Source organism: Pecten maximus, chromosome 7 (genome assembly GCF_902652985.1).
Source record: "Pecten maximus chromosome 7, xPecMax1.1, whole genome shotgun sequence".
Classification (NCBI taxonomy): Eukaryota; Metazoa; Mollusca; class Bivalvia; order Pectinida; family Pectinidae; genus Pecten; species Pecten maximus.
Genome location: NC_047021.1, coordinates 37623212 through 37649482, shown reverse-complemented (window position 1 = coordinate 37649482; position 26271 = coordinate 37623212). Strand labels below are relative to the sequence as shown.

Genomic DNA, 26271 nt, shown 5'->3' with positions numbered 1-26271 from the left:
CCAAGAGCGTTTTACATTGGTTACCCCAGTCAGAAATAGATTGTGACGTCATAATATGGACATTAACTGAAAATGACATCATCCATTTGATTTTCCCCACAGCAAGTTGACTTGAAAGTTTTGTATTATTTCATATAAGATTTTATGAAACTCATATAGAATTTTTCCTTTTTGCCCGACAAGGCTCACAAAAATATAAATTTTGAAAACTTATTTCATCAAATCTCATATAAATGTAAACTCATATTATGAAGATCCTATATTTTTGACACTCAGGACTCAGGATCATGTTGAATAAATAAAACTTTCAAAACCTTTACACTAAAGGTTGATGGCCTTTTGGCAGAGTTGATAAAGACATTGAAACTTATAAGAAAAAAGAAAATATTATTATTGAGGACAAGAATACTTGGGAGTATGTTAATGTACAGTACATGGGTTTGGTGTAACACAATATTGGGTTATGGGAGGGTCAAGTAAGAGGGTTGATGAAGACAGGTTTCAGTCGTAAACATCACTGCAATCATTAACAGACAGCCATTCTAAATGTACAGAAAGACCTTGCTATACTGCCACATGTAGAACAAAAATTGGCATTATCAAAAGCTTTTACAAGATACAAGATTTGTAATGAATATGCTTAAAGGCAAGTTGACTAATGAGTGGTGAAAATTTACTGACACAAGTGGCATTACAGCATGGCTTTACTGCACGTCTGCGTCGTATAAAGTTGTATTTAGGATCACGAATTCCACAAAAGATGGTAGCAGATATTACTTGATTTCAAGATTGATTATTCATATTTTTTAGCAGAGAATGCTGTCATAAACAGTTTGTTAAGACATTCATTTGCATCCCTAATTGTGCGATAACACCCAATATGTATAAATATATTTCAATAATATCTACTTAACAAATGCATATATAGCATCATTTCATATATGAATACATAAATTATTTCTAACAATGTAAGAAATTTTTGGTGAGGGTAAATTTTTATTTTTATTTTTTTTTTGAAATTTTTTTCTATTAAAAAAATCCACATGCTCACTGTAGATATGTAAAATCATTGTACATAGAATCTACCATAATCTACATAGACTCCATGATCCTGAACACAACTTACTGGTGATTATTTTGACATACAATGGAGGAAATCCTACGGATACACTTCTGTCTAGCTGGGACATACAACCATGCTAAATACTTACCATGTTTTCACCACTATCCAACGCACAGAGATGTAAGGCCTGCGGAACAAACAGTCGGCAAGTTCAGGTGACAGAGTAAAAAAAGGTGACATTAAAACGATTCCAGGAAAACCTGCGTTACTAACAACACATGCAAACCTTAAACCCTGAAAAAACGGACCATAAAAAAGAGATACTTCAATGAAAAAAGTTAAGTTGATTCTGTAGTGATAAATTCATAAACCAATCAGACTCAAGTGATGTGAAGAGTTCTGACGGCCGTATTGGTGCACTGTGTCCTACGTCTGTCAACTCACCCGGTTTTTACAGTCGATGATAACGTTCATCATGACGCACATCTCCGCGTACGCGATATAGTCTGTGCCTTTCCCTCCTTTTTTCAGCCAGGCCTCGAATGATTTTAATGTCCTGTAAACATCAGAAGTTTGGTGTGAATTATTGATGTTTAGTTAAAACTGTATATAGCTGAATTTCTGTGATTTTGTGAGTAACGCATTTTTAACAAACCAGACAAAATCATTTGAAATTGTGAAAGTGATCATCTCATAAATCTACATATTTCCAAACTATAATATGTCTGTAAGACATAAATGCCCCGCTGTCACTTGAAACCCCCGAAACACAGTTTAGTGTGGATTGCATCAGCAGTTCCTGAGATTCGCTCATTACATTACATTGGGACGGGACGGACATGGGTAACACTATATGTAGGTCAAGGTCATTCATTTGAAAAAAACTTATTAGCCCTTTACACCAGCATACTACAGACCCAATATCAAGTCCCTGAGCCTCTTGGTTATTGAGAAGAAGACATTTAAAGATTTTAACCTATTTGACGTTTGTGACCTTGAATATAGGTCAAGGTCATTCATTTGAACAAACTTGGTAGCCCTTCATCCTAGCATGCTGCAGACCCAATATCAGGTCTCTGGGCTTATTGGTTATTGAAAATGTTGAAAAAGTTGAAGTTGTAAATTGTTTATGACGGATAATGTCGGACAAAAGGTGATCGCAATAGGTCAACTGAGACTTCGTCTCAGGTGACCTGAAAATCTATTTAGTTAAAATGTCAAAACTAGGGAAAAAAACAATTAATTTTATTTTTCAAATTAAATGCACAACAACGACATTAAATCCAAGGGAATTTCCGTGCGAGTGGATGACAATCTCGACAAAATTTCTTAGCCAGAAGGACTTTACAAAGGGGTAACATTTCATGCCTGTCACCAACTTATAGTTGGTATATTCCATACACCATTTCCTTGCTATCGCCACTGGAAGATAATCCTGGTGGATTTACATATATAGTTATGTTGATGGAAGATTTTACCGTTTGGCTGCAGCCTCTATCATATCAGCGGCCATCAGTTTCAGCCTATGGTCCAGGTGCTCAGCAAACACTTCCTCGGGCCAGTGTAAGTCACGTATAAATGACTGGAGTGCGTCCAACTTCCACAGCATATCTTCAGAGGTAGCACATCCGTTTCTATGGAAACAAATGCAGAAGAAACTTTTATTCATAAGATATATACACCTATTCAAAAATCTCCATAGATTATTTCCTATTTTTTTCCATCTTCATTTTCTCGTTAGCGAAATTGCGTCAATTTGTTTTAAAGAAAAAATTACTTTGAAACTTCGCCAACCTTTGAAAAAAAAAAAACAAGAATTAAATCAAAATGAAATATGTTTGCATAGCAATCTAACTTAACTCTTTCATAGAAAATTGGATTCTGGTCTTTTAACCTGTAACTTCTGAACTTACCCCTGAGGGTCCCACTTTTCTCGTTCGAAGCCCTTGTGTATGGACTGGGCGATAGAAGATTCCATCAGATCTACATAGCGGACGACTTGTGGTGCAAATACGTTTCTCAGGTGTAAGTGGAATTTTCCATTGCATAAACTCTCTGTAATGAATATATCCACTCAAATGTTTAAAGTTCTGATACAAATATATCCAGCTAGCAAAATATATCCAGCTATCCAGATATATCCATTTGCGAAGAAATGTTAAAATGTTGCCAGCACAAACATTTTCTAGGCCCAAATTAATTTTTTTTTTTCAAATTTTTCACACAAAACAAAAGAATTTTACACGAATAATTTTTTGTAAATTTTGTAGTGACTGATTCTTCATGCTGTTATTTTGTGTTATCAGCAATCATTCACATATTTTCTCGATGTCTATCAGCTTGAGATACTAAATCTAATTTACATTTGAACTTGTACTCGGTAAATGTACATACCAAAGATTTAAACAAAGAATCTTTCTTCCAATTTCAAATTTAGAAAGGGACAAGATGGACGGACACCATTAAGGAAATGTGATGGGAATTGGATCGAGATTGGTAATACGATATACTTCCTCCCCGAAAAATGGTGGGGTCATGAAAATTTACCATCATTGCGGAGGTAATCATTGAGGGACTGAAACAACGGAAAACTGTCCCAGGTATCTGGAGGCTGCATTTCCAGTGCAGCGTCCATGTCAACAGCGAACAGCGACCAAAATATCTCAGCGTGTTCTACCAGCAGGTCGCTAAACCACGCAAATGCCTACAAGATAAATAACAGATAAGATATGAAAATGAGTAGAAATTTACAATACATCCAGTCTTCTGAGTTGTTAACTATAGTATTCATACCTGCAACATCAATTGTTTTATGTTAAAAACATACAAATGTACAATATATTACATTATTCCTTAATGAAATATTCACTTTGATTGAACAGAAATAAATTTTAAAATATTTAAAAAAAATTATCATGAAAATTTAATGTGTAAGTTAAATGTATCTTCTCAAGATTTCTATTATTTTTCAACCAATTATTAATCATTTAACAAAATGTGAATGGATTAAAAATAAGTTCAAAAATTTTTATTGATGAATTTTTCGAAAAATAAATTTCAAATGCACCAAGTTAACAGTTAGAAGTCTGAGAAATAAACAAAGAAAAAAACCACCAAGAAAAACTCATCAGAAACTTCAATGGCCTGAAATGATTGGTAAAGATGCTGGTAAGAAAGGTATTGCCTCATCATAAATATCTAATAAAAAGAAAGTGTATCCCAAAGTAAATTGCATTTAATTTAACTACTGTTTGCCTAATCATGTATCTTCCTAAATCTTAGAAAATTTATAAATACTGTTTATAAATTTAAACTGTAATACCAAATGAAATAGGATAAAACATTTGGTTAATCATTTCTACCAAATTCGGTCAACATATTCTTATCTATTCATGAGGGGAAGAATTCTCAATAGTCTAGTGACATAAATGTCAGGTAATTAGTTCTAGTTATTTCTACCAAATTTGGTCAACATTTTCTTATCTATTCTGGAGGGGACACATTCTCCATAGTATGACAACATTAATGTCACTGAATTAGTTCCAAATAGCCAACTAAGCTAAAAACAAAAGCAAAAATCATTTACTAATTTTCTTTGAAAAACATCTTGTAGCACATATAGTTTTCATCTGAAGTTTTCAAACCGTTAATGAAAATGTTAAGATTTGCAAATGTCAATTGGTTTTTTTTAGATAAGATTTTTCTTCAGATCCTATGGTTGGGTTATACAAATCCATAGATAACAATGCTCATGCTTATATTGGTGTCTAAATATGGTCTGCAACTTTTAGAATTAAAAAGAAAACAATTAATTAAAAATTGTTGATCAGCTAGATATATATGCTCAGCTACTGGCCTACAATGGAAAGAAATGGCACAGTCAAGTAGCAAAGAACACACAGGGTAGCAAAAAACATATATATCAAATGCAAATTTTGGAAAAATAAAAAATCAAGTATTTTTTTCTTTAATTCAAAATTAGAAATAAAAATGTTAAGATTTTGATTATATTTTAAAGGAAAAATAAAGAGCAGGTTAAACAGATAAAAGGCTTTTGAAATTTGTAAAAATGATAGTAAATGGTTCTTTAATGAATAAATAATATCTCAGTTGTGAAGAATTTTCAACATGAAGATCTGGTTAGCCAATTCAGATCGCATTACATTCGACACAACCAAATATCAGATGAACTTTGTATATGTTATCAAACTTTTCCAGTCTGGTCACAATTTTACAAACATGCCACAATCATAGAGCTGCCTTCATTTTGATAGCATCTTTGTGTAAATTCTTTCCTACTTCATCTTATGATAAGGCTTACCACAATTTGATATATTTCTACTAGACCTCATCACAACCTCTACCATAGTTTAACAAGCTTTTTTTCTTATATTTAAAACAGACCATATCACAAGCCCTTCCATAATTTCTAAAGGCCCTATTTGACTATGTGACAAGCCCTTCCACCATTCGATCTGACCTATGACAAACCCTTCCATCATAAATTTTACAAGCTCCTTTCAATTTGACCTATGACAAACCCTTCCATATTTCACAAGCTTCTTTCACTTAGACCTATGACAAACCTTTCAATAAGTTCACAAGCTCCTTTTAATTTGACCTATGACAAGCCCTTACATAATTTCACAGGCGCCTTTCGATTTGATCTTAGGACGAGCCCTTCCACCATAATTTTCACAAGCTACTTTCGATCTGACCTATGGCAAACCCTTCCATCATAAATTTCACAAGCTCCTTTCAATTTGACCTATGACAAATCCTTCCATATTTCACAAGCTTCTTTCACTTAGACCTATGACAAACCTTTCAATAAGTTCACAAGCTCCTTTTAATTTGACCTATGACAAGCCCTTGCATAATTTCACAGGCGCCTTTCGATTTGATCTTAGGACGAGCCCTTCCACCATAATTTTCACAAGCTCCTTCCAAATTGACCTATGGCAAACCCTTCCATCATAAATTTCACAAGCTCCTTTCAATTTGACCTATAACAAGCCCTTCCATATTTCACAAGCTTCTTTCAATTCTACCTATGACAAACCTTGCAATAAGTTCACAAGCTCCTTTCAATTTGACCTATTATAAGCCCTTGCATAATTTCACAAGCTCCTTCCAATTTGACCTATGACAAGCCCTTCTATCATCAATTGTACAAGCTCCTTCCAAATTGACCTATGAAAAGCCCTTGCATAATTTCACAAGCTCCTTTTGATTTGACCTTACGACAAGCCCTTCCATCATCAATTTCACAAGCTCCTTCCAATTTGACCTATGACAAGCCCTTCTATCATCAATTGTACAAGCTCCTTCCAATTTGACCTATGACAAGCCCTTCTATCATCAACTGTACAAGCTCCTTCCAAATAGACCTATGACAAGCCCTTCCATCATAAATTTCACAAGCTCCTTTCGATTTGACCTTATCACAAGCCCTGTCGGAACAATTTCAGAAATTCTTCCCTGTTTGACAGACTATGAATACATTACCTATATCAACACCCCTACAGGACTTTATCTTAAAATGTTTGTGTGTCTATCAAAATAAAGTGCCAATATTGAAAAGAATGGCAATGCTTCCAGAATACAGGTCATCAATTTCAATAATTTTTAAAATACTTGCTAACCAAATTTCCCAAATGTGTTTAAGCTTATGAATAAATCTCATACCAAGGCAGCTTAAACGGATGATAAAGGAGTCCATCAGTCAAACCCAAATCAGAAATGTCAAGAAACCAGATTTTCTGCAGAATTGTCCTAGCGGTCACAGTTAACAACTGAACACATGCATTGCAGCCATGTTAAGGTAGGCCATGCTGAGTCATACACAATGCTATATCTCTCAAATTTCTAAAATAATTCTAGTTAGGAGAGAAATGTCCCTGTACTTTAAGAGGAATGTGATTTGAACAAATCTATAATAAAAAAAGGATTACCAATAGTATCATACAGCAATAGACAATTTGAAGTGTCTTTAATGAGGAAAAAATTAAAGCTAAAAAATCTCATAACAGGAATAATGAAAATAGCTGAAAGGAAAAATGGTGCCAAATCAATATCAAGTGATCACTAAGTTGACCGGTAATTTACTTAATAATCTAGTAACAAGTAAAAGGATTTAAGTGTGCTTAAAAGTGTCATTTTAACAAAAGTTTGGATGGAACAACAACAGAAAACGGGAGGAGAGCACAGCAAATAAACACAGCAGGTTAATTTCAGGTCACCTGTGCCAAGTGTGCAGTGTTGTCTACTTTGTAGATTTTTGTTTTGTAAAAAATTGTGCAAAAAATTATTTTGTTGTGTTGGGGTATTTGTGGAAGGCCAGGGTGACATGTCCTACCCAGGATATTTCATTCCGATATATTCATAATACAATTGGCACAACTAACACATCTTTGTTGGGAGATTTTTCACTCAAGGACATTCTCAAGTTCAAGCAGGGTCAAGGTCATTTATTTGAATAAACAATTATGCTGCCCCAACAAAGTATAGGCTTACTGCATTTCAACTCCATGCTGCATTTGACCCCTGGCACCAAAGTGGGTCATGGTATTTTATTCATACAACTTGGATAACCCTTACAGTCAGAAAGTTCAAGGATATATAAGATAACTGTAATCTGCCTTAATGATCATTATAAGTTGTTGAAGACATGCCAATTAGGTTACTTGTACTTGACCTTTGTCACCTTGAAAGTAGGTCAAGGTCAAATATTCATTTTGACAAACCATTCTGGTTCACTAATCTGCTGTTTGTTATTAGCTAACTACCATGGTAACAGGTCTACCTTTTATTCTACAGAAGCTATTTATAGTATTTCATATGAGCCTAATTATATATGACCTTAATTATGTGATTATGTGTATTGCTGTCTATTGTGGCAGGATTTTTATCTTGGCTTTCTGGTTCAGTTTTGTTTGGTTCAGTTTTGTTTTGCTTGTTGCAGTAAAGTAATTTTCTATGTATGTAGGATGATATATTGTTTTCAAATGTTGCCATATATCATCGCATTTTGCACATACTCTAGAGCACCTATTGCTGTATGCAAAAATTTCACGAAAAAAGTGTGTCTCTCAAACGATGTAAATATGCACTGTGTCTTTCTCATGGATTACAATGGTAGGATATTAATATTTCATGAATTTGGCAAGCCTCTCTGCCAATTTATAATGAGGGTTGTGAGTTGGTGAGTGGAGAGACACATTGAGGGGAAGGCTATTAATCATTTACACAATTCTCCAAAATAGAAATATTACCATCTATTCTATCATCATGTCAGAAAATGAAACTGCCTCACATGATTAAAGTGAATAGATTTGATGATGACATGGTGTACGATGTGTCTGATCAGAAACATTAAAGCCACTATTTTATCTTTACCGCTGACCGTCACAAATAATACAATCAGATAGTTTCCTAAAGTGGACAGAACTCTTTACGAAAAAGGAAACAAAAAGGGAGACAACTCTCTATACTGTTGTTTTTTTTACCTGATTTCAGCATGTGACACTCTTCCGTCCAAAGAAATATTCACTTACAACAAGAGGCCCAGAGGGACTTGTATCGCTCACTTGAATATTTCAGTGAATATGCTATAACACTATCCTTTTAACTTACATTTAGTTTTCTGGTTCCAGAGAAGATTAAAAGCAAATTTAAAAGCTGAAATGTACTCAACATTATTAACCAATTTTGAATTCCTTTATTGGGCCCCTAGGCTTATCACCATTATCCCATATGAGCCCTATAGCTGCCCCTCCAACCCAAAAGGAGACAGAAGCACCGTTCATACAAAATTGGTTTCCCTTCATCCATGGAATTACTTCAGACCAATCCTTTCATTTCTACAGAAGAAGGATTCCAAAGAACTTGCTATATTTTCTCTAGTTATTGGATTGGACCCTCTGTTTATACAAAATTGGTTCCCCTTCACCGAAAGATGCTTCAGACCAAATTTGGTCAAAATCCATGGACTCGTTCATGAAAAGTAGTGACCTGTAGGAAAAGTTGACAGCCGGCTGGCACGACGGACAGACAGACGGACAATTTATGTTGTGCCATGTCATAAGATCAGGTGAGCATTAATAAACCAGTAGTGCAATAACTGTTACCAGAGAAAACATCAAAAGTTATTTACAATATTTCAGACTTTTACCAGTATCGGTAAGGTTTTCAGAAAAAGTAAATGTTCCACAAAATGACAGTGATATTAACTAGGTTTCACTGTAGTTTTAGAATAGCTATTTTTAGAATATAAAGGGAGACTGCTGATATACAATCAACTGTAACTTCCTGGTAAAGTATGGGGTGACTCAAAGTGTCAAAATATCAATTTTTGTGCTCTAACATCAGACAATGATGCAGTATAGGACTGCAGTGATTGACGAGATCCTAGACATCAGTTAAAAACAAAAATACAGATGAAAATGCACAGGTAATGGTGTTGTTTAGAAATCTAGAAAGCTGGCGAGAAAAACAGTAGGTTCTAAACCGAACAGAGACACGCATTGTGATTTGTTATAAAAATAAACGAAATAAATTATGTTTTGATTGATTAAGAAAAGAAATATTTATTGTATGTAGTATTTGAAGTGCAGAGTAAAAAAAAATGTGTGATACACACTCAGGATGTATGGGGAGATAACTCACCGCGACAAACTGCTACCAGCAAAGAGGGTAAAAAGCACAAAATATGGTTAATTCATGCATGATCTGACATGAAACAATATATGATATTGACGTGGAAACACACTTACGCTCTGTCCGACAAGAGGGGAGACAAGTATATATAAAGATCTCTCACACATGTGACAAACTTTACTGAACATTAAGCTGGTTACAACACAAATTCTCGTCAACCCTTCATGTCTGTGTGACGAAATATCACATCAATTACTTATGTATTTTTACTATACTTTTAAAATTGTAGGTAAACATATCAGCTTCTATAGATTTAATCTACTTTTTTTTTAGAATTGAAAGATAACAAATTATGAATTATTTTTCCTTTCCAAAAAAATTACCAGATATATGGTTTTTCCCAATGATATCATGCAAGCTGCCGACAATGTATACGCATACTGGTAAGCCAACTACGAAACGGCCTTAAAATGTATACTTCTGTTTATTTGTCTCAAAGTAATTTAGAGATATACGCATGCTAATTAAAGAAAAAAAAAACATGGGAAAATACCATACAATAGTATTAATCTACCTAGATGGATTTTCTGGAATAATACGAAGTCGTCCATATCACAACTTAGAAGGGTTGACGTATATTCAATGACACCGTTGGAACACTGAAATCCCACACCTTCAATTTAATCATTCATTTATATAAGAATTAGCAAAAAATAATATTCATCATGAAATAAATTATCTTTAACTAAAGCTTAATATCAAATTTTAATATATTTTGATGTGTGGAATGGACTCTTCAACATTAAAAAAATCTTAAAAAAAAATCCATATGTTCCATATTTGTTTTCAATCAGCAATATACATTTATTTAATGTCTACATAAATGTATATATATATATTCATCAATGATAGTCTGAACACATCCTCCACCCCTACCACCAGCCACCGTAACAATCAAAATCAATGGGGCTAGCTGTCCATTGCTGAAAATTGGGCGGATAAAAATTACTTAGATTCGCTGATTATAACATCAGGGAGCCACAAAACAATGCCAGCCAGTAGCCAATGAAAACATTCAATTTCAAAAATACAACAATGTTTTGATAATATACATACGTATTCTAATATATCAGTTCTACTTTTGTCTATTGTAAAAAGTCAATTTTTTGTCACGTTAGAATTTGTTTCATAAATGCATGATGGAATTCATTTGTTTGTTTACTAGGTTTTTGAGGAGGAGTCACCTTGTAGTAGATGGTGGCTACCTTACTGAACAACGAACAGAAAGCCAGTCACATGATATCAAGAGTAATAGGGGTCCTTGCTAAAGGTACCACTATGAAAGAACAGGACATCAAATAGCCATTCTTTTTGGAATTTTCTTTGCACTACATATTAGCAAGCTATATGTCAATTGAACTTCTTTTTCAAAAAGTTTCATCCATGACCTTGCATGAGGGCAAAGGTCACAGTTACATTTAAGTACTATTACATGGTGCTAAGCTATTTCTTGACAATTTTTTTCCTCCACTAAGTTTTTAGAACTTATACTTTTAATGGAGACAAGATAAGGAATATCAAATCATCGAGTCATTACATTAAGATTTTAAAACTTTTTCTTTCACCAATGTAAATATACATTTATCATAGAGATGTTACTTATCGAAGTTGGCCGTTATTGGATAAGAAATTTGTTCTTTGACAGAAAATGTTTTAGACAACAGATTAAAATCAGAGCTCCCTAGGCCGTTTTACTAAATTGAGCTAAAAACTCCTCCTTTTGGGCCATATTGGATAAAAACAAATAACTTTGGTGTTAGTCCAATTTAACAGAATTTCTTAACAAGAGATCCCAGAGGGATCTTGGCGCCCACCATTGAATGATCTTTATAGGCTCCATGTCAGATTGATCTTTTCTCTACTTTTTCCTTCCTCTAAGTCTTATATTACTAATCTGTGTAAATTCAGAAACAGCCCTCTAGTACTTTTCAAACAAGGGGAACCTATATATAAAATTTAAGATTTAGCGATAATGGCTGTCTGTCGGCCATGTTGTTTTCCGATTGGTCCCAAAATGCAATACCAGAGACCAAGGGGAACCTACATATGAAATTTGAGAAAAATCCCTTCAGTACCTTCTGTACAATAGCGATAACAAACTTCAATTTTCAAAATACAAGATGGCTGCCTGTCAGCCAGGTTGTTTTCTGACTGGTCTCAAAATCCAATATGCATAACTAGGCACAGAGGGCAACCTACAAATGAAATTCAGAAAGATCCTTTCAGCAATTTCTGATAAATAGCGATAACAATCTTCAATTGTCAAAATCCAAGATGGCTGCCTGTCGGCCATGTTGTTTTTCAATTGGTCTCAAAATGCAATATGCATAACTACGCACTGAGGGAAACCTACATATGAAATTTGAGAAAGATCCCTTCAGTACTTTCTGAGAAATAGCGATAACAAACTTCAATTGTCAAAATCCAAGATGGCTGCCTGTCGGCCATGTTGTTTTCCGATTGGTCTCAAAATGCAATATGCATAACTAGGCACTGAGGGAAACCTACATATGAAATTTGAGAAAGATCCCTTCAGTACTTTCTGAGAAATAGCAATAACAAACTTCAATTGTCAAAATCCAAGATGGCTGCCTGTCGGCCATGTTGTTTTCCGATTGGTCTCAAAATGCAATATGCATAACTAGGCACTGAGGGGAACCTATATATGAAATTTCAGAAAGATCCCTTCATAAGTTTCTGAGAAATAGCGATAACAAACTTCAATTGTCAAAATCCAAGATGGCTGCCTGTCGGCCATGTTGTTTTCCAATTGGTCTCAAAATGCAATATGCCTAACTAGGCACCAAGAGGAACCTTTATATGAAATTTGAGAAAGATCCCTTCATAAGTTTCTGAGAAATAGCAATAACAAACTTCAATTGTCAAAATTCAAGATGGCTGCCTGTCGGCCATGTTGTTTTCCGATTAGTCTCAAAATGCAATATGCATAGCTAGGCACTGAGGGGAACCTACATATGAAATTTCAGAAAGATCCCTTCATTAGTTTCTGAGAAATAGCGATAATAAACTTCAATTGTCAAAATCAAAGATGGCTGCCTGTCGGCCATGTTGTTTTCAGATTGGTCTCAAAATGCAATATGCATAACTAGGCACCAAGGGAAACCTACATATGAAATTTCAGAAAGATCCCCTCAATAGTTTCTGAGAAATAGCGATAACAAACTTCAATTGAAATCCCACACCTTCAATTTAATCATTCATTTATATAAGAATTAGCAAAAAATAATATTCATCATGAAATAAATTATCTTTAACTAAAGCTTAATATCAAATTTTAATATATTTTGATGTGTGGAATGGACTCTTCAACATTAAAAAAATCTTAAAAAAAAAAATCCATATGTTCCATATTTGTTTTCAATCAGCAATATACATTTATTTAATGTCTACATAAATGTATATATATATATTCATCAATGATAGTCTGAACACATCCTCCACCCCTACCACCAGCCACCGTAACAATCAAAATCAATGGGGCTAGCTGTCCATTGCTGAAAATTGGGCGGATAAAAATTACTTAGATTCGCTGATTATAACATCAGGGAGCCACAAAACAATACCAGCCAGTAGCCAATGAAAACATTCAATTTCAAAAATTACAACAATGTTTTGATAATATACATACGTATTCAATATATCAGTTCTACTTTTGTCTATTGTAAAAAGTCAATTTTTTGTCACGTTAGAATTTGTTTCATAAATGCAAGATTAAATTTATTTGTTTGTTTACTAGGTTTTTGAGGAGTCTCCTTGTAGTAGCTGGTGGCTATCTTACTGAACAATAAACAGAAAGCCAGTCACATGATATCAAGAGTAATAGGGGTCCTTGCTAAAGGTACCACTATGAAAGAACAGGACATCAAATAGCCATTCTTTTTGGATTTTTTTTTTTGCACTACATATTAGCAAGCTATATGTCAATTGAACTTCTTTTTCAAAAAGTTTCATCCATGACCTTGCATGAGGGCAAAGGTCACAGTTGCATTTAAGTACTATTACATGGTGCTAAGCTATTTCTTGACAAATTTTTTCCTCCACTAAGTTTTTAGAACTTATACTTTTAATGGAGACAAGATAAGGAATATCAAATCATCGAGTCATTACATTAAGATTTTTAAACTTTTTCTTTCACCAATGTTAATATACATTTATCATAGAGATGTTACTTATCGAAGTTGGCCGTTATTGGATAAGAAATGTTTTCTTTGACAGAAAATGTTTTAGACAACAGATTAAAATCAGAGCTCCCTAGGCCGTTTTACCAAATTGAGGTAAAAACTCCTCCTTTTGGCCATATTGGCTAAAAACATTTTGTCAAATAACTTTGGTGTTAGTCCAATTATTAACAGTATTTCTTTAAAATAGCATTAATGCTATATATTTAGTACAATCAGATTTTGTAAATTTCTCTCTAAGAGATCTTGTTGTTCTTTGACACAGGTGTTTTAAAAAGAGACCTAAATTGTAGCAATTTGAATGAAATATGCTGACCCCCAGAAATAAACTGTTTACAGTAGACAGTAATTCTTTTAAAAGATTAATTCCTTAAATCTTAAAAAAAAAAAATTACTGAAAAAGAGCAATGTTAGTACTTGGTACAAACTCATTAGTAATGTTCATTGCAGATTGATTAAACCTGTTAAAAGCTGAAGTAGATAAATCAAAACTTCAGGCACAAAAATCATCAGCCTACTGTGGAAATCCCTAAATACAGGTTGTATTTCAAAGGTGTAAGGGTTCCAGAAAAGAAAAATAATGTTTTCAAATATCTCTAGTTTGGCAGAAGGAAATTTTCAGGAAGCGGCATGTTTCAAACTCTGTTGTATCTACCATTCCAGGATGATTCCCTAAGTGGCATTAACGAGTTACCTACAGGTATGTCTGTACAGGTGTTATACCTATAGCCACCCAGAGATACAGTGAGGTTTGTATGAGCAATCAATATCTAATGTAACAATTTCATCCAGTAGACAAATGGCACCATGGTGAAATCTAAATCTGATCCAGTACTTCGTAAGTAATCAGGAAAAGACAACATTTTTTTTTGTATCATCTTGAAAAACTGGCACATTTGTACCCGATCACTCAATAATACCTATGTAAAAACATTAAATTGTTTATTTTTTTGTATTTTTTCCCCCAATAAATGTCGGAACAGTTTTATTTTAACATTTTTTGACAATATCTATCTGCAAATAAGCCCTTGTCTACAAATAAGCACTAGGTTGTGAGTTTAAATGGAAGCAATTTTGCATGTTATTCCATTTTTTGTCGACTGGCCAGTATGACAACTAGAGATTAAAACCTCACAACATTAAACTTGCGTATCTTGAGTACAGGGTCATTTACTCTTCGAAGACAGGTTACGCAAACATTTTTGTTTTGTCTCAAACACCGACTCGAGGAGTATGGTGTCCACTCTAGTACATTAACTCCATGATTATGGGGTTACACAAAGAGAAATTTTGTCTGATTTGAGTACACAGTGTACAAACATTGACTAGAGGAGTACGATGCCTACTCGAGTACGGACAGGCTGACCCCAGAACCATATTGTCTGACTCACCTCTGCGTGATGCTCTTCGTTCTGCTGTAGTACCTCAATACACAGCTCTGCCAAGTGGAGAACGTCATCAAGCCTCTTTTTGGGTGTCACTTCGTCACTGTATGATTCTGTAAACACAAACGAAACTCTCTCACTCAAGCTCAACTTAACATTCCTGTGGTGAAAACCAATTTTCAATTTAGAAAAGAAAAGAAAAATATATCTTAGTATTCCATGGTTAAAACAGGGCCGTTAGCTGTAAACATTCCATACTTTAGTGGTAATCTTATTTCAGCGCTTTTTCGAGCTAAAAGCATTCAGCAAATTTATTATTGCACTATATTTGTAGTTTCTGTACAAATAGCATATATTGCTAATTCATTATTGTGCTAAATTGTTTAAATTTTGTCATGCATTGTATGTGTGTATCACAAAATAACTATGCTTACAGTAATGCAATAATTTTGACTTACAAAATGGAATGAAATTTCTCTTGCATTGCAAGTGAAACATTATCAAGGAACCTAAGACTAAAATTAGCTTCAAATACATTTTTTTCCCTTCATCATAGGACAAAATTGAAAATATTGAAAGTACCTTGCAACAATTTTTTTTATCACATACAAGCTATTTGGATACATCCAGTACTAACAATAATAACAGTTTAACAGACAAGTTTCGGCTGCTGAACGAGTAACAGAAAAGTTTTAACATTTGAATATTTTAACCAAGGATTAGGTAGTTCTTTCATGCAGCGTTATGAATTCCGTTTTTGGTGATTGACTCACATGGAAATCTTTTGACATCAGCAAGATTTTTTTTTTCCCCAATTCAGAATTGCTATCACCATGGGATTAAATTTGATAAAATATATATGATACAAGATTTAATAAATAAAAGTTTCATAGTAAATATATAAACAAAGCAATCACCAATTTCTAACAGGAAGTGGAGTTACATTCGACCAGTCTGTGAGTAAAAATTCAGACCCTATTTAATGACTACTGCATCACTACTCAACTAATTAAGCCACCTTTCTCTGGTAACCTTCCGTGTCTCGTTCAAGGACGATTACCATCCAACAAATCAGTCAAAAAACATAACATCAAAACAACAAGCACAGAAATACAGAAAATTAATACACCAGCAAGTCAAAATTTGTATGGGTTTAATAATAAAGCTTCTATATTATAGTAATTATAAATTTTACACAGGGTTCAATAATAAAGTTTCTATATTATAGTAATTATAAATTTTACACAATGTTCGTATCTCAATGCATGCTAAATATGAAGTCAAGGATTCAAAAGGTTCGTTGTCCTGGAATTCAAAGAGTTTGACAAATTGAATTAAAGTATGCAACGTCTACAGTAAGTTTGTTCTATAAATAGTAATTGTGACCTTGACTTTGGCACCCTGAATCTTGGTATTTTCATGCTTGTTCAATATGTGAGGTTTGGTCAAAATAATTTAAAAATGAAGTCACTTTAGCGATGATGAAAAGCAGACAAACCGTACATGCAAATTGTTTTGGCAGAAATTATGAAATAGACCATAATTTTCTATATCCTCAAATAATTAATTTTCTATATCCTCAAATATAACCAAAATTATACCCCCTTTGAAAACCAACAGCCTTTACCATCAATATCATTTAAAGCAATTTTTCAAGGACTTTTTTCCATCTATTCTATAATCTACTATGTCAAAAGCAGCAATCAAACACAGGCAAGTGTTTACTTTTCTTGTCGAAGTATGAAGTTTGCAAAATTTGTGAAAAAACTTATTCTTTTGGCAGATTATCAATTTTATATTTCTATAGCTATAATGGAATGAAATTGAGATGATCAATTCAAAAATTTATCATCAAGATTTTGTGAGATATTTTTTCAGATTCATTAAATCAAGTTATTTTTTTCAATTTCACAAATCTAAATCTTCATGAATTAGTCACTTACACCTTTTAACATTAAATGTACATAATGTGTACTTATTTTCATGGTTTCTAGGTATTAGACAGTTTTGTGGACACCCCACCTAAAACCATTAGCAGTCAAGCATCTGGTATTTTGTAACTGGTACTTTTGCAAAGGTCTCCATACAAATATACATTTTTGTTCATACTTGGTCCTCATTTTTGTCGATTTTGAGTTAGAACTACCATTTTGTTTTAATGTTTGTATTCTCTATTGTTCATTGTATTTATTTTACATAGTGAAGATATGTTGTATAGTATTTGCCAAATTTTCTTAATCAAACATTGCGAGCATAAATATATCTTCAAATATAATATTATGCATTACAGCAGATAATCTGAAAACAATTTTTTTGCTTTTATATATAGCCTGATTGAATTGATGGAAAAATTAAATCTGCCATTTTTCTAATTTTCCCCAAAAAGTTGCAAACTTCACCTCCCTCAGTATGGATAATTATACAATGAACAAAATTATCAGCAACAACAAAAAAATTTCAATGTAAGATGGTTGCCTAACAAAAGGAAATACATACCTGATCCTAAAGGGTAAGATTATATTCAAAGTAAATACGGTCAGTTAATGAGGATGGAAAATGGGTAATAGGCAAAAAACGCTTATATCAAAACACTGAGCTAATTTAAAAAAAAATCAGTTTGCATTGATTCAGATCCGCGAAATATGATTCTAATATCAATTCTATATGCAAAATTTATTTCATAAGCATCTGGAGTGTTTTTACAGCAGTGCCATCTGTTGTAGCATGAATTATGCATATCCAACAAAGATATAACAAAATATCATTAACATGCGAAGTAATACGGATCTATATAGGCCTTGAAGTGGGAAATATTATCTTTCTGAACAAATTTGAAAATGATACTACACAAATCAATGCCGTGAAGCTCCCATATCAGATATTGGCGAAATTTTTGTAAAAGGTGATGCATTAAAAAGATTAAAACTTTTCTGAATAAAATGAAAATTTCAACGTATTTTTTAATAGCATTATTAGCCATCAAGTATATAGAAGTTCATACATCATACTTTATACTCATGGTTTGATTGGAATATATGTTCATATTGTTTTCAAAACTTATATATACACATTTAGTATTTATTTGTTTGCTGTGTTTATCACCCTGTGAACAGTCAGGGTCATTCTGAGGCGGGGTCTCCTTGTAGTAGTTGGTGACTACCTAACTGAATAACGCACAGGAGCCCTATTGTATGCCATCCAGAGCAATAAGGGCAAGTTTTTGCCTAGGATACAACCACAACAGCACAAATCGACCTGTGTCTCAGCTTCCCGAGAAACACAAACTGACACGACAAGAGTGTGTCGAACCATGCACCTCGGATCTTCACCTGAGATTACGTGGACAGCACTCGAATTGACTTCGCTATCGTGGCCCCTATTTTGTAAGAAAACCCCCAATACATATAAATTTTTCCTCATATGGTACATACAATGCATATTAAAATACTATCACTAATCAGTTCTAAATGATTACAAAACAAACAGTTGCTATGGTAACAAATTCAACTGTGTTAACAAATAAAAATGTTATGTGCAAAATAATAAGAAAAAATGTAAGAATTTGATGAAAATAGTGCTAAAACCTATTTGAATTTTCAGTCTGTAGATCAGTCTCAAAATGATCAAAGAAGATTTAAATAATAAAATGTTTCTTAATTTCTTAATTCATGACATTGCAAATATTTCAGCCCTGAAATGCCCAAGACAAAACTTTTATTAAAAAATTTCATCATTTGTCTACAGAAATTTTTCTATTGGCCAATGATCACCTACAACATTAACTACGTAATACAGCAAATATGTAAGATACTGCTTAGTCTGTTTGAAAATTAAGTCTTTAATTTTGTAACTTCAATAAACCTATCAACTGCAATAAATCCTGAATCAATGGCTAATATACAATTAAAATCCTGTGTCCATAGCTTGAATATTATAGCAATATAAAATCCTGTGTCCATAGCTAAACGATTATAGCAATATAAAATCCTGTGTCCATAGCTTAAATATTATAGAAATATAAAATCCTGTGTCCATGGCTAAGCTATTGTAGCAATATAAAATCCTGTGTCCATAGCTAAACTATTATAGCAATATAAAATCCTGTGTCCATAGCTAAACTATTGTAGTAATATAAAATCCCGTATCAAAAGCTAAACTACAGTAGCAATATAAAATCCTGTATCAAAAGCTAAACTACAGTAGCAATATAAAATCCTGTGTCCATAGCTAAACTATTATAGCAATATAAAATCCTGTGTCCATAGCTAAACTATTGTAACAATATAAAATCCTGTGTCCATAGCTAAACTATTATAGCAATATAAAATCCTGTGTCCATAGCAAAACTATTTTAGCAATATAAAATCCTGTATCAATAGCTAAACTATTGTAGTAATATAAAATCCTGTGTCCATAGCTAAACTATTATAGCAATATAAAATCCTGTGTCCATAGCTAAACTATTGTAGCAATATAAAATCCTGTGTCCATAGCTAAACTATTTTAGCAATATAAAATCCTGTATCAATAGCTAAACTATTGTAGTAATATAAAATCCTGTGTCCATAGCTAAACTATTGTAGCAATATAAAATCCTGTGTCCATAGCTAAACTATTGTAACAATATAAAATCCTGTGTCCATAGCTAAACTATTATAGCAATATAAAATCCTGTGTCCATAGCTAAACTATTTTAGCAATATAAAATCCTGTATCAATAGCTAAACTATTGTAGCAATATAAAATCCTGTGTCCATAGCTAAACTATTATAGCAATATAAAATCCTGTGTCCATAGCTATACTATTTTAGCAATATAAAATCCTGTATCAATAGCTAAACTATTGTAGTAATATAAAATCCTGTGTCCATAGCTAAACTATTGTAGCAATATAAAATCCTGTGTCCATAGCTAAACTATTGTAGTAATATAAAATCCGGTGTCCATAGCTAAACTATTGTAGCAATATAAAATCCTGTATCAAAAGCTAAACTACAGTAGCAATATAAAATCCTGTGTCCATAGCTAAACTTTTTTAGCACTATAAAATCCTGTGTCCATAGCTAAACTATTTTAGCAATATAAAATCCTGTGTCCATAGCTAAACTATTTTAGCAATATAAAATCCTGTGTCCATAGCTTAACTATTGTAGCAATATAAAATCCTGTGTCCATAGCTAAACTATTGTAGCAATATAAAATCCTGTGTCCATAGCTAAACTATTTTAGCAATATAAAATCCTGTATCAATAGCTAAACTATTGTAGTAATATAAAATCCTGTGTCCATAGCTAAACTATTGTAGCAATATAAAATCCTGTGTCCATAGCTAAACTATTGTAACAATATAAAATCCTGTGTCCATAGCTAAACTATTATAGCAATATAAAATCCTGTGTCCATAGCTAAACTATTTTAGCAATATAAAATCCTGTATCAATAGCTAAACTATTGTAGCAATATAAAATCCTGTGTCCATAGCTAAACTATTATAGCAATATAAAATCCTGTGTCCATAGCTATACTATTTTAGCAATATAAAATCCTGTATCAATAGCTAAACTATTGTAGTAATATAAAATCCTGTGTCCATAGCTAAACTATTGTAGCAATATAAAATCCTGTGTCCATAGCTAAACTATTGTAGTAATATAAAATCCGGTGTCCATAGCTAAACTATTGTAGCAATATAAAATCCTGTATCAAAAGCTAAACTACAGTAGCAATATAAAATCCTGTGTCCATAGCTAAACTTTTTTAGCACTATAAAATCCTGTGTCCATAGCTAAACTATTTTAGCAATATAAAATCCTGTGTCCATAGCTAAACTATTTTAGCAATATAAAATCCTGTGTCCATAGCTAAACTATTGTAGCAATATAAAATCCTGTGTCCATAGCTAAACTATTATAGCAATATAAAATCCTGTGTCCATAGCTAAACTTTTATAGCAATATAAAATCCTGTGTCCATAGCTAAACTATTATAGCAATATAAAATCCTGTGTCCATAGCTAAACTATTGTAGCAATATAAAATCCTGTGTCCATAGCTAAACTATTGTAGCAATATAAATCCTGTGTCCATAGCTAAACTATATAAGCAATATAAAATCCTGTGTCCATGGCTAAACTATTTTAGCAATATAAAATCCTGTGTCCATAGCTAAACTATTATAGCAATATAAATCCTGTGTCCATAGCTAAACTACAGTAGCAATATAAAATCCTGTGTCCATAGCTAAACTATTATAGCAATACAAAATCCTGTGTCCATAGCTAAACTATTGTAACAATATAAAATCCTGTGTCCATAGCTAAACTATTTTAGCAATATAAAATCCTGTGTCCATAGCTAAACTATTATAGCAATATAAAATCCTGTGTCCATAGCTAAACTACAGTAGCAATATAAAATCCTGTGTCCATAGCTAAACTATTATAGCAATACAAAATCCTGTGTCCATAGCTAAACTATTATAGCAATATAAAATCCTGTGTCCATAGCTAAACTACAGTAGCAATATAAAATCCTGTGTCCATAGCTAAACTATTTTAGCAATATAAAATCCTGTGTCCATAGCTAAACTATTATAGCAATATAAAATCCTGTGTCCATAGCTAAACTATTATAGCAATATAAAATCCTGTGTCCATAGCTAAACTATTATAGCAATATAAAATCCTGTGTCCATAGCTAAACTATTTTAGCAATATAAAATCCTGTGTCCATAGCTAAACTATTATAGCAATATAAAATCCTGTGTCCATAGCTAAACTATTATAGCAATATAAAATCCTGTGTCCATAGCTAAACTATATAAGCAATATAAAATCCTGTGTCCATGGCTAAACTATTATAGCAATATAAAATCGTGTGTCCATAGCTAAACTATTGTAGCAATATAAAATCCTGTGTCCATAGCTAAACTATTATAGCAATATAAAATCCTGTGTCCATAGCTAAACTATTATAGCAATATAAAATCCTGTGTCCATAGCTAAACTATTATAGCAATATAAAATCGTGTGTCCATAGCTAAACTATATAAGCAATATAAAATCCTGTGTCCATGGCTAAACTATTATAGCAATATAAAATCGTGTGTCCATAGCTAAACTATTGTAGCAATATAAAATCCTGTGTCCATAGCTAAACTTTTATAGCAATATAAAATCCTGTGTCCATAGCTAAACTATTGTAGCAATATAAAATCCTGTGTCCATAGCTAAACTATTTTAGCAATATAAAATCCTGTGTCCATAGCTAAACTATTGTAGCAATATAAAATCCTGTGTCCATAGCTAAACTACTGGAACCTGTTGAAAAGAAAACTATAGTGCTCTCTATAGAAGTACAATAAATTGTCAGAGTAACACTGACTACATGCAACAAATAACCAGTGCTAGAAAAAATCTATTGTGAACAAAAAAACAGTAACATTTAGACATCACTACTGTTGTAATTGTCACCTTTTCTTCCTGATTAAGCATTAATTTGATGAGTAGAAACAAATTTAAAAGTTGATTTACTGGCAAATCAATGGCAAGTGTTATTTACTACAAATAATTCTGAATATAAAATAAAAATCAGAAATAGTAATGGAAATTTTGAAATTGAATCTAGGATTTGAATTACTAAAATACAAATGTTTCATTCAAGTTTACTTAAATGACCTCATTGTGATTTTATTCACACATTTTTATCATGAGCTCAATAAAATTTCAAATTCAACTTTTATCAAAAAGTAGTACAAGTAGTACAAGGAAGTATAAGAGGAAAATTTCTACCTTTGAATTGAAAATACATTTTTTATATAAATATTTGTTATGTGCTATGTACAGACCATTCCAACAAGCTAATCAATTTCCCAAGCCATGTTTCTGAATATATGGTTATGATGTTTGTAATTCTAAATATGAACCCTCCATCTTTCTTCCATCATATACAGACTATAGACACATACCTTCGATCTTTGCATATTCAGATATTCTTGTATAGTTTACCAGGGCTGCATTCTCCAGACAAAGCTTGATAACATTCCTCACCTCCTCTGGCGGAACAGGTGTTACAATATCCTTCATCAGAACCTACAGATCGATCAACATGAGTACTGATCAATTCAACGAAAAATAGTTTTGGAAATTCAGGAAGATTTCGAGCTGATAATATTCTGCAAAATATCCCCTACAACATGAACATTTATGAAGGAAGCATTTATTTCCAAGATTGTGGGTCATGTGATTGTCCTATTTAAAACAACTCAACTGGAATTCACACAAATGAATTTGAAAACTAGAAAATATCTGTAAGACATGAATGCCCCCGCTGCCACTTGACACCCCGAAATACTGTTTAGTGAGGATCGCATCAGCAGTTCCTGAGATTAGCTATCTATCTTGTTCCATCTCGAGGATTTAATTTCAAAACTGAATTAGAAAACATTTATAACAGAAATATATAGAGCTCTTTTGTCGGCAACGGCATGAGTATTTTTGCATCTAGGGTGCAAAGATTTTGACCAAACAAAAGCCATCTTTCAAATTTTTCATGTGCTCCTTTCGGAAAAAAGATATTGTTCATGAAATTTGGGGGTGAGGGGTATTTCATCACTGCCATGGTATAATGACCTCACCCCCTTTAACCCCCCAGTGTTTTTTTTGTCCTCTACAACCCTGCTCCCCACCAATCTACCGTGTTTTTTTTTGTAAGATAATGGCAGACACTGGACAAACCAATGCTTTTTGTTTTGAAAAGATGTCATTTGCGTTGACGCCACCAAAACTGATTTTATTTTTTAAATCAAGAATTTGACTTGCCATCTCAGAATACTTTTGTTCCTTGACCCTTAACTTTATACACAGTTGCCTCCCTTTTACAAATGGTGATATCTTACCCTTTCCAGGAGAGACAGGGTTGCTTTCAAGGCTCCTTCTGGTCTGCCGAACGGAAAACAGTACCTAAAATGGAAAAAAAAGTTAGGTACACCATTAAACTCAACAATGTTGGCAATGAAGCAGGAGACGCTTACCCCTTCAGAACACCTCGGCACTTATTCATGAAATATCGTGAACATCGCTTAAATCATGAAATTGCAGTTTAAAAGAAAACCCTAATCACACCCAGACAAAACAGGCACTAACTTGAGTGAATTGACTCCTCATCACACAACTAGAACTGTAAGCCAATGGCTAACTAATACCCCCGATACCCCTCATTTGCAACCATGGCAACCGAATGACTATTGTATTTGCTATCCCTCAAAAAACAAGAGGCCCATGGGCCTTAACGGTCATCTGACAAACACTTACACTTACAGCAGGGACACACACCCAAATCCAGCATTATTACCATAAATTATTTATCGCAGCCAGTTATGTTTTAGATCAAATTTGGTTTTTATCCATTTAGCTTGTCCAGGAAGAGCAGCATCATAAAGCAAAATTTTAGCCAAGTTCCCATTTTTGGGGCATGCCCCTCTGTCCCAATGGGTCAGACAAGACTCATTTATATCAATTAGGATTGCCTTTCCCCAATGATGTTTCATACTAAATATATGGTTGTAATCAATTAAGGCATTAAGGAGGAATTGCATTTTTAAGAAATGTTTAACCTAAGCACTCCTTTTGCCCCATCTTTTTTTCCCCAGGGGTCAAACCTGTCTCATTAAAAAATATGATTGCCGTCACCTAATATGTTTCACATCAAATTTGGTTGTAATGCACCAAAAGGTTAGGGAGGATTAGGATTTAACAGCAAATATTCACCAAAGTTCCCATTTTGGGGCCCTGCCCCTCAGGCCCCAGGGGTCACACTAGCCTCGTTTATATAAAATATGACCACCCTTCCCAAAGGATGTTTCACACCATATTTCGTATTAATCCACCCAAGGGTTAGAGAGAAGTAGATTTATAGCAAAAATTCACCAAAGTTCCCCTTTTGGGGCCCCGCCCCTCTGGCCCTAGGGGTCAAACCAGCCTCATTTATATAAAATATGATTGTCCTCCTCCAATGATGTTTCACACCAAATTTGGTAATAATTCACTATGGGTGTTAGGAGGAATAGGATTTTATAGCAAAATTTCACCAAAGTTCCCCTTTTGGGGCCCCGCCCCTCTGGCCCCAGGGGCCACACCAGCCTCATTTATATAAAATATGACCACCCTCCACCAATGATGTTTCACACAATATCTGGTTGAAATCCACCAAAGGGTTAAGGACGAGTAGGATTTTATAGCAAAATTTCATCAAAGTTCCCTTTTTTGGGCCCGTCACTCTGGCCCCAGGGCTCACACCAGCCTCATTTATATAAAATATGACCACCCTCCCCCAATGATGTTTCACAACATATCTGGTTGAAATCTACTAAAGGGTTAAGGAGGAGTAGGATTTTATAGCAAAATTTCATCAAAGTTCCCCTTTTGGGGCCCCACCCCTCAGGCCCCAGGGGTCACACTAGCCTCATTTATATAAAATATGACCGCCCTCCCCAAATGATGTTTCACAACATATCTGGTTGAAATCCACTAAAGGGTTAAGGAGGAGTAGGATTTTATAGCAAAATTTCATCAAAGTTCCCCTTTTGGGGCCCCGCCCCTCAGGCCCCAGGGGTCACACCAACTTCATTTATATAAAATATGACCGCCCTCCCAAAATGATGTTTCACAACATATCTGGTTGAAATCCACTAAAGGGTTAAGGAGGAGTAGGATTTTATAGCAAAATTTCATCAAAGTTCCCCTTTTGGGGCCCCGCCCCTCAGGCCCTAGTGGTCACACCAGCCTCATTTATATAAAATATGACCGCCCTCCCCAAATGATGTTTCACAACATATCTGGTTGAAATCCACTAAAGGGTTAAGGAGGAGTAGGATTTTATAGCAAAATTTCATCAAAGTTCCCCTTTTG

The 26271-nt window shown here is 33.6% G+C and overlaps 1 protein-coding gene across 8 annotated transcripts in view; it reads right to left on the bottom strand.

The window, feature by feature from the left end:
* Nucleotides 1-26271, bottom strand: part of LOC117330758 (calcium-dependent secretion activator 1-like) — a 111748-nt gene that overhangs the window by 14188 nt on the left and 71289 nt on the right. For 3 of the 8 annotated variants that reach the window (XR_004533396.1, XM_033889231.1, XM_033889235.1), the window contains exons 14-23: nt 24261-24324; nt 23331-23454; nt 22837-22845; nt 15372-15478; nt 9731-9742; nt 3611-3767; nt 2977-3118; nt 2542-2697; nt 1508-1619; nt 1212-1250 (exon numbers count right to left, since the gene is read on the bottom strand). Coding sequence is in view for 7 of the 8 variants with exons in the window: in XM_033889231.1 (XP_033745122.1) it covers nt 1212-1250; nt 1508-1619; nt 2542-2697; nt 2977-3118; nt 3611-3767; nt 9731-9742; nt 15372-15478; nt 22837-22845; nt 23331-23454; nt 24261-24324 (922 nt within the window). In the remaining variant the exon portion in view is untranslated. The remainder of the gene's footprint in view (nt 1-1211; nt 1251-1507; nt 1620-2541; nt 2698-2976; nt 3119-3610; nt 3768-9730; nt 9743-15371; nt 15479-22836; nt 22846-23330; nt 23455-24260; nt 24325-26271) is intronic. The other 5 variants (XM_033889233.1, XM_033889237.1, XM_033889232.1 and 2 more) reach the window with 4 other exon arrangements.